Below are 8,886 nucleotides of genomic sequence, written 5' to 3' on the forward strand. Positions count from 1 at the left end.
CGGAGTCCCATTGCCACCCTCTACCTATTCAGACTCCATGTAGAGAGCCAGGGATCTGCACTACAAGTTACCAAGGTCATCTTTCACAGAAAAAGTTCAAGAATCCTTTCTCCCCACACCCCAAGGCTCTTCATGTCCACACTGGCAGTTATTGGCAGAAGAGGGGAACCGGGAAAGAGGTATTCTCAATTTAAGAAAAGATACAGAAGATCACAAATACGCTAACTCGATAAGCAGAACCCTTTCACAATGTATGTGTGCATCAAACCATCATGTTGCATACTTTAAGTATCTTACAGCTATCTTACCTCAATAAAGCTGAAAAAAAATTAAAGCACAAAAAAAAAAGATACAAAAGGCCAGGAGAAGTTGACAAATCTGGCTCTTCTTACAGAGGGCATTTCAATGAGGCATGTTAACAATGAGCTACCCAGTGAAACATCCAGAAAGAGATGGAAAGTGAGTCACTAGCCTAATAACATTTCTTTAATTTATACAATATTAAGGAAGGAAAAGAAGAAAGTAGGCCTATCCAGATGTCTGCCGAGGGATTAAGACCAAGATCCAACAGCATAATTTCCTCACTGGGATGAAAGTGAGCAGAGGCTCTGAGCAGAGAGCAGGCTGCAGCGCTAATCACTGGCTCTTTGTGATGGAAATGCAACAAAAAAGATGTGCGAGCTGGAGCCCCGACCACGTCTCTCCTCTGGCGATTTCAAAAAATGGACAGGAGATCCCCCTAAATGGGCACAAGAGACACAGGAACCATGCCTGTCAGACCTCAAAGGAACACAGGCAGGGCCACCGGAGGCAAACAAAAAAGGGAGAAAAGACTTCGCTCTGTCCGTCGAGCAGTCAGTATTATCCAGGTACACGTTAAACAACCAATGTATGTGTATGGTATTGTATTAAGCTCTGCAGGGAGTTGCAAAGGGGAAGAAAAAAATAACACTGACCCCTTCCATTATATAAAAAAAAAAAAAAATGCGCTCACGCTAATGGTGGAGACTGAACAAACATGAAAAAAAAAAAGTGACCCAGCCAAAGGCAGAATTACCTACGTGTACACAAAGGTATACATTAATTAAGCAAATCATCTGAGGAATGTTCAGAGGGTGGTTTGAGAAAGGATGACAAAAGGTGTTACCAGAATGACTGGAATAACTGGAGTTGGTCAGAGTCATCTGTAAAGATCTTCAGGACAATCTACAGCAGGGAGGAACACACAACAAATCCTACAAAGACAATGATAACAACGGTGGCCCAGGTATGGCAAAGGGACAAAAATCCAGAGAGGGTCACCTGGGTGGCTCAGTCAGTTAAGCATCGACTCTTGATTTTGGCTCAGGTCATGATCTCACGGTTTGTGAGTTCGACCCCGCATCAGGATCTGTGCTGACAGTACAGAGCCTGCATGGGATTCAGTCTCCCTCTCTCTGTCCCTTCCCTGTGTGTGCTCTCTCTCTCTCTCTCTCTCTCTCTCTCTCAAAATAAATAAATGTTTTTTTAAAAGTTTAAAAAAATTTCAGGGAGGCTGTGGATCATCACATGAGTAGGAGCCAGCAACATACTGTTCCTTTAAAAGCGAGCACCATGCTGGGTCCTGTTAGCAGGAAAGAGTCGCAACATCCAGTTTTATGGGCTGTACATGAGAAGCGCATGCAGACGCGTGCCAGGAGCCAGAGAAGAGCAACAGAAATGCTCAGGGGAATGAATTTCAAAAGCTATCAAGAAAGGTGCAAAGGAGTGGAGGTTTGTCAGTTTCTGACTTTGAGGTGAAAATACATTGGTCGTGTGCCAGCTCTGATCAGCTCTACCCAGCTTCTCTGTTAAAGTGACCACATAGAGGATTAAAAATGCTTTGTTTTCCACGTGGCCCATTTCACAGAGAAGACAGAGACAGGAAAAGATGGAATAATTTCCTCGGGTCCCCATAGCAAGCCATGAGCAAAACCAGCATCATAGTGTTAAGTCCCAAGGCGTTCTGTGAGTTGTCGGATCCACCAATCCACACACGACTTCTCTTTATAATGGACGCCCCCAAAAGACGGTAACAATGGAAGATGGAAAAATTCTCTGCAAATTTCCTTGGGGGAAAAAATAAAACAAACTAAAAAGGAATGTCATGCCTCACTGCTGAGGCCCATATAAACATCAGCCTCTTGTGTCCCCCTGGACTGATGACACAGGACAGAGTCCATCTGATAAGCTGTCAGCAGATGGCTGGATCCCTCATTGTACCCATTACCCACCGACGTCAATTCCAAACAGGAGCAGTTACCAGTGCTCCAGACAACAGATGGGGATGAGGAGGTGTGGCTGGTCTCGAGTCAAGGAGGTGGGGGGGGTAAAAAGCCTAGTTCTCAAATCCATCAGGTTTTCTCTAAAACAAATCCATCACAGGGTGAATGGAACACACCACTGTTTATTCAGTTAGTTCCAAAAGGTGTCATAAAAAGCTCAGGAATGTTTTGAAGATGTGCCATTCTTACATTTGCGGTGAGGAAGGAGGAAGGAGGAAAATCAAACAGTGAAGCAAAAGCAGGCAAGCCGAATTTGGTAGAAATCAGACTTCTAATATAGTATAAAGAAGACAGGGAATCAATAGCAATGATAAAACAATAGCATCCTCTAAAACAGGATGGGGCTCACTCAGAACAACTGGCTAAGGGACGCCTGGGTGGCTCAGTCCATTGAGTGTCCAACTTCACCTCAGGTCATGATCTCATAGTTTATGAGTTCTAGCCCCACATCGTCCTGCTGCTGTCAGTAGAAGCCTACTTTGGATCCTCTGTCCCCCTCACTCTCTGCCCATCACCCCCCACCACCGCCGCTTGCTCGCTCACTCGCGCTCTCTCTTGCGTACATGCTCTCTCTCTCTCTCAAAAATAAACATTTAAAAAAAAAACAGTGACGTGGCGCTCCAGGGTCTGTGGCATCAATTATTAATTTGGCAAACATCCAGCCTGGATCCAGCCTGCCTTATGTGCATAGCCATATGCTGTGCCCCACTGAGTTCAGTGCTCAATCAGGAGATGTTCAACACAGACACATCCACAGCCGACGGGAACCAGACAATTAGAAAAGCCATCAGTATGGGATCTTTTTGTTACACACCTAAGACAGAGATAGTATAACTCCGTGCAAGGGAGATGAAGGGCCAATAATTTAAGAACACCAGTCTATACAGATAGAACTGGTCCAACTGCTGAGCATGTTAACCATTCTGCTGAGAAACTGTAGACTTTACGACTTAAACAGCTACGAGAATCTCTTTCTGCTAATGCCTCAGTTCCCACCATGGTGGCTCAGTCTTAAAGCCACCTCTGCCATGAACTTGCTGGGTGATTTTTGGTAAATAGCATAATCACTGAGTAAACTCACTCCCTGTCACCCATACCTGCCAGAGTAGCATGCACGAAGGGACTAGCCACGCTCGAAGAAATGCTCATTGGTAGACACCACTGATCTTCACCAAGGGGCTTAACAATGGTGTGTGAATCTTGGGGCTTATAGATCCCCAGAACCCTCTCGCGCTCCAGCCGAAGGGGAGATGGGAGATGGTGGTGCTTCAGTCATACAAACCACGATCACCCACGGTCCCAAGGCCTCTGAGACATCAGATGAGACCAAAAAGAAACCGGACAGCAGGAATATTAATCAAGAACAGAGCTCAGACACCAGAACTGCCCTTCGTTATGCTTCTAATGCTGGCAGCCATCCAAGAGCAGCATGGTCATGATGAGGCGCTGTTTAAAAAGGCCTTGGGAATAAATATGTTACAGACAGAAAAATGGGAGATGGGGAAACTAACCAATTTCCCTCCAACTCTTCCACTTCCTGGCGTAAAGCAATACTGTTCTTGTTACAAACTTACAGACACTCGGAGGAACAAGGCCTTTCTATGAAGCCAAAATTGAGTCATCCTGTTGGGAGAAACACACCAGAAATGTTTTCTGCTAAGCTGTCCCTTTCATTTCAGCCAATGTGTCCCATTCCTTTTCGGGACCTCTGAACTCCACAGAATGTCCTGCCATAGTGTAGACTAATTCAGCAAGTTCACTGGCCAAAGCATTTCTCCGGGCTCAACATCTCCCCTGTGGAATATATATACACGGTCACAGGAAACATTTTAACATCTCTTTTCCAGGCCCAAGCTAACCTATCATAAGCCTAAATAAGATAATGTACATGAAAGTGCCTTATAAGCAGTAAAGTGGCAGATAAGTGTAAGGTATTATTAACCACACTGGCTATCATGAGCCCTTGTTGCAGTGAAGTCAGAAAATGGTTTCTGACCATCCGTTGTGATTTTTTTCTAAGGACTCCTACTAACTTCTAAAAATCCATACTTTCCTGCTTCCCAGGAAGAGGCATATGTAGAGTACATAGGGTATGGGATGTGGGACTGACCAAAGGCTGGGTCCCACAGCAGGCCTGAGGCTACTATTTAAATGACACAAAGCAGGGACAGGAGTAACGAGCAAAGCTAAGCACACGACAAGAGAAAAAGCACAGGTGACAGGGAACAGCCCATAGTCCCCTGCCCCCACCCAAGCATCCATCCCTCTCCAGCAACCAGCCCCAAGCATCATCATCATCTATGCATGTGGCCAAGGGTGGCCAGGTCAGGTTGACTTCACTGGGGAGATACAGGAAGCAGAAGATGAACAAGGCCACCTGACCCCAGCAAAGAAGAAATGAGGTTCCTTTTTCCACACGAGGAGGCCAGAAGCATTTCTAGAATAGCACTCTGTTGCATCCTTGGCCACTACCTGAGGAGAAAAGAATCACAGAACGCTGACTGTCCAGAGCTAAGCATGCTCTCATTTGGCAGATGGGCAAACTGAGGCCCAAGAAGTTACTTTTCCTGAAAGTCACACAACTACATAATGCCAGAACTAAGTCTCTAGAGTCTTCTGAAAGCTTCTAAAAACCCTTCCACTCAACACCATGGTGCTGCCAGGTTTGATGTCATCACACCAGCAGCAGCCCCAGCCAGGCTGAATTTACTCCTTTGTTGACCTTCTAGATACGGGGCTGCCAGAGGCCTCAAGACCCCTTTGTGGGAGAGGCACCCTCTGACCCTCACCACCTGCCGTCCAAAAAAAGCACTCCTGTCCTGAGAGCCTCACACAGCAGCGGCTGAGATGCGTTGTTTCCTCTCATTAACAAAAAGCCCATTCATAAAAATAAAAAAGAAAGAGGACTGGGCTCAAATTTACACAGAAAGTCTAGCTGGGAGAGCCCTGGGCTTCCTGTGAACAACATTACATCCCAAAAAGCCCTCTCTTAAAAAAAAAAAATGCCACCCTGAGGCCCTACTCACTGCTGACTGCCACACGGCTGTCCACACCCCCTTGCCACATCTGCAAGACAGGAAGGGGCTGGAGACGGACCGTTCGCCACATTTTACAGATTGGGAAACTGAGGGCAGGAACCTGCAATCAAAAAAGGGCTCACAGAGCGAGTGAGCAAGCCTGGAAGCCACAAGTAGGCAGTGCCATGCCTATCAGCCTGGGCCTCCCCATGAGACCTCCCTGTCGTTCCACTGACAGCTTGCAACCCCAAAGAGGGCGGGTGAACTTTCCAACCCAGACGCTAATTCGTCTTTCGGCTGCAGGCAAGCAACCTCTCGTCCCTGGGCCCCACCCGGCCTATAAAACCGAGATAATAACCTCAACCTCCTGCCCCACACAGGGTTGTTGCAAGTCTCCAGAGAATAACCTTCTACAAATATAAAAGCAATAAAGATGCTAATGACAGGTTTCAAAACTGTCCCTGAATAAAACACACCAGGTTTTTCACAGCCTGAAATCTAAAATAAAGATTTTTTTTTCCCTTCTCTCCTCTTCCTCCTCCTCCATGATTTTATAGTTTTAGAACATCTCTCCACACAGGCTGAGTGCAGAAAGACTCTCACTCTTGGGCCTCACCCAGATTATTTTTATGTATCTGGCAACTTTCCTTTTCAATCCCATTTGTTTTTCTTAGCACCACTAATGGGAGGTAAAGAAATCAGTTCTCTGAGCACCCCAGACCATGACCACAGGAAATAGAATAAGAGCGATAAGATGGAGAGGTTTGCAAAAAATAAATACCCTCTCACCGTGGGTAGAGAGCACCAGCCCGAAGTTCAGGCGTCAGCCTGCTCCAGTGCATCTCAGAATTCAAAGGCAGACCTCACCTTAAGAGCATAAAACTCCCCCATGAAGTATTTCCCCAAAGTACCCCAGCAGAGACAAGGAACCTTATATGACCACCTCCAGGAAAAGGTGTCATCGGGCCTCTGGGACATTCACTGCAGCAGGGCCACAGTCCCAGATGTGATTCAGAAAGGGCATCTGGCTGGGGCTGGTCTTCCTGCTTGTGAAAGGCCAGGGCAGGGCTGGGAGGGAGGGACAGCCTACCAGAGTGCCAGTGATTCCTAGGGCTCTGTCACTATGTCCCTTACCTCCACTGTGGAGCTGACGCATTGTGCAAAGATGAAAGAAAGACAAATGTGGAATCCGCACAGAAACAGCCACTCTGGGAAAATCATGTTTAAGGGTCCCACTTCCCGCCGGATGAAGTGCTCTACACTTCCGAGTGTCTAGAGCACACAAATGACTCTTATCACTAAGGCTGCCAGGGAAAAAGTCAACACACTCACATGCATCATGGTGACCAGGTGACAGGGGTTGAGCAGGTAGATGACGGTCTTGGTGGCGAACTTAAAGCCCACCTCCACCCCGAAGGTCAGGCACAGGGCTACTAAGAGCAGATTCTTGCTCAGGCTCTCCTTGCCTTCCTCTGGCCGCTGGGTCACCTGCTCTGGCTGGCAGCCACGGCCACCCCTACCGTCCTCCTTCGTCTGCCTCAGGATGTGCCGCAGGGCCACCAGGATCTCCAACAGGGCCAGGGTCAGGACCACCACACTTTCCAGCAGCCGCTGCTGCCAAGAGAGGAAGGCAGCACAGTCGGGGCCCCCATTGCCTGCAAAGCTGGGGTCCACGCCCCCATAGAGCCAGTCCAGGAGACTTTGGTAGCTATACCGGGACATGATGCCAACTGGTTCCCCTCGACCACCGTGCAGGAAGCAAGAGCGAGATGGAACACAAGCCCAGAGGGTTGCCCGGGTGCTGGGACGTGTACCGAAGGGCACACCCCCGCACCCCCCTCCAGACACCGGGGCACCTAGAGCAGGGGAAGGGAAGCTACACGCGAGGCCCGGGGTCAAGTGCTGGCTCTAATTTGTCCCCACGGCTGTCTGGGGAGCCCCCCGCGCTTCTCCAGTGGCCACCAACGAGGCAGGGTTGAAAGGAGCCGTTGGCCAATCTAAAAGGAAGGAGAGGAAAAAAAAAAAAGGTCTCAAAGAGGCAATTGCATCGGGAATTACGAAGCGGGGCGGGGTGACTAGCGAGGGCAGAAAAGGGAACAGGGGCAGTGGCGAAGCAAGCAGGGGGCAGGGGAAGCCGGAGGTCGGGAGGGTCACGGCGAGGGCCGAGGGGACCCGGCAGAGCCGCGGGAGCCAGCCGGGGAGCGCCGGGGGTGAGAGCGAGGGGACACGCGGAGGCCAGGAGAGGAGCTAGCGGGGCCGGGCACGCGGGGAGAGCGACGGGGATGGCAGGGACGCCGGACTCCTCGTCTCACGCACTCGCCACAAGGGGATCTCTTACTCCTGCAACCGCGTGGCCGTCTCTGCCCCCAGCTAGCAACTTCGCCGCCGACGGGCCCCTCCAGCCAATTTAGCGCCGTCCCAGGCCAGCCTCCCGCCCCCAGCTCCACCCCCGGCCCCAGACGCCCGCCCTCGGGCAGCACCTCCCCCCGCCCGCGGCCCGCCCGGGACCAGCCCCCCTGGCGCAGGCAGCCGCGGGAGGAAGCCGGCGGGGAGGGAGAAGGGGGGTCGGAAGGCCGGGCCAGCCAGGGGCTGGGCTTCGGCCGGCCCCCTCCCTCCGCCCCGGCGTCGCATCTGCCCGCGCCTCCCGCCCGGCCCGGGGATCTGCCGCCGCGCCCCTCGGGGCTCCACTCACCGGCAGTTCGGCCCGCGGCTCCGGCTCGGCGGCCGCTCGCCTCCCGCGCTCCCCGCGCTCCCAGCGCCCCGGCGCTCGGCTCACCCGGCGGCCGCAGCTGCCGCCGCCGCCACCGTGCGCGGCTCCTCCTCCCCGTCTTCCTCCCCCTGCAGCGGCCGTGCTCGCTTCCTCCTCCTTCCCCTCCCTCTCTCCTCCCCCTCGCCGCCGCCGCCTTCCCCACCCCCCCGCCCCGCGGCGTCCAGCGCAGCCTCTCGCCCTCCCCTTCGCCCTCGGGCCGCGACTGCCCCGCCTCGCCGCCTCCCCACCGCGACCTCCCTCGCTCCCCCCACCGCTCCCACTGTTCACACCTCCCATCCTCCCTCCCTCCTCCCCCCTCCCCTCTCCACCCCCCTCCGGCCTCAGTCCCCGCCTCCTTCCCCTCCTCCCCGGCCTGCCTCGCGTTCTGCACTCCTCAAGCCTGCACGCGTGCACATCCACCTTCCTTCAGCGCCGTCTACACAGTTCGCCCACCCCGGGAAGCCGTTTTGGCCGACTCCGGCTTCCGCCACGCGGTTGCCCCGGGCGCGTCTCTGTCCACCGAGCACATAGTAGGCGCTCAGCGGGCCCTCACTAAGCTCACGGGGAATGAAGAAGCTTGGCTAGTCCTGAGCCTCTGTGCCAGCTTTGCTTCGGGGTGTTTGCTTGGCTGTGACCTTCTCGGCGCGTCTCCTCCTTTCTGACCTGAAAGGAGACTCTTGCGGGACCAGGATGTCCTCTTTCCTTGCCTTTGTCGCCCCAGTCCCACTGGCCATTTCAGTGCCTGAGGATGGAGGCTCCTTTTCCTTCTTTTCCTTGCTCTGCTTCGGTATTTTTCACCTTTTACCCCAGGCCACAG

At 52.1% G+C, this 8,886-nt stretch overlaps 1 protein-coding gene across 5 annotated transcripts in view; it reads right to left on the reverse strand.

Moving 5' to 3' along the window:
* TMEM164 (transmembrane protein 164) overlaps window positions 1–8,044 on the reverse strand; it is a 175,456-nt gene extending 167,412 nt beyond the window's left edge. Inside the window, exons 1-2 of one of the 5 annotated variants that reach the window (XM_039233521.1) lie at window positions 8,013–8,041; window positions 6,653–7,317 (exon numbers count right to left, since the gene is read on the reverse strand). In XM_039233521.1, coding sequence (XP_039089452.1) covers window positions 6,653–7,042 — 390 coding nt within the window. In that variant the 5' untranslated portion in view covers window positions 7,043–7,317; window positions 8,013–8,041. Of the gene's footprint in view, window positions 1–6,652; window positions 7,318–7,636; window positions 7,692–8,012 lie in introns of those variants that run through there. The other 4 variants (XM_039233520.1, XM_039233519.1, XM_039233525.1 and 1 more) reach the window with 4 other exon arrangements.
* Between the last annotated feature and the right edge of the window lie 842 nt (window positions 8,045–8,886).

Source organism: Hyaena hyaena, unplaced genomic scaffold (assembly GCF_003009895.1).
Source record: "Hyaena hyaena isolate Hyena2069 unplaced genomic scaffold, ASM300989v1 scaffold_77, whole genome shotgun sequence".
Taxonomy (NCBI): Eukaryota; Metazoa; Chordata; class Mammalia; order Carnivora; family Hyaenidae; genus Hyaena; species Hyaena hyaena.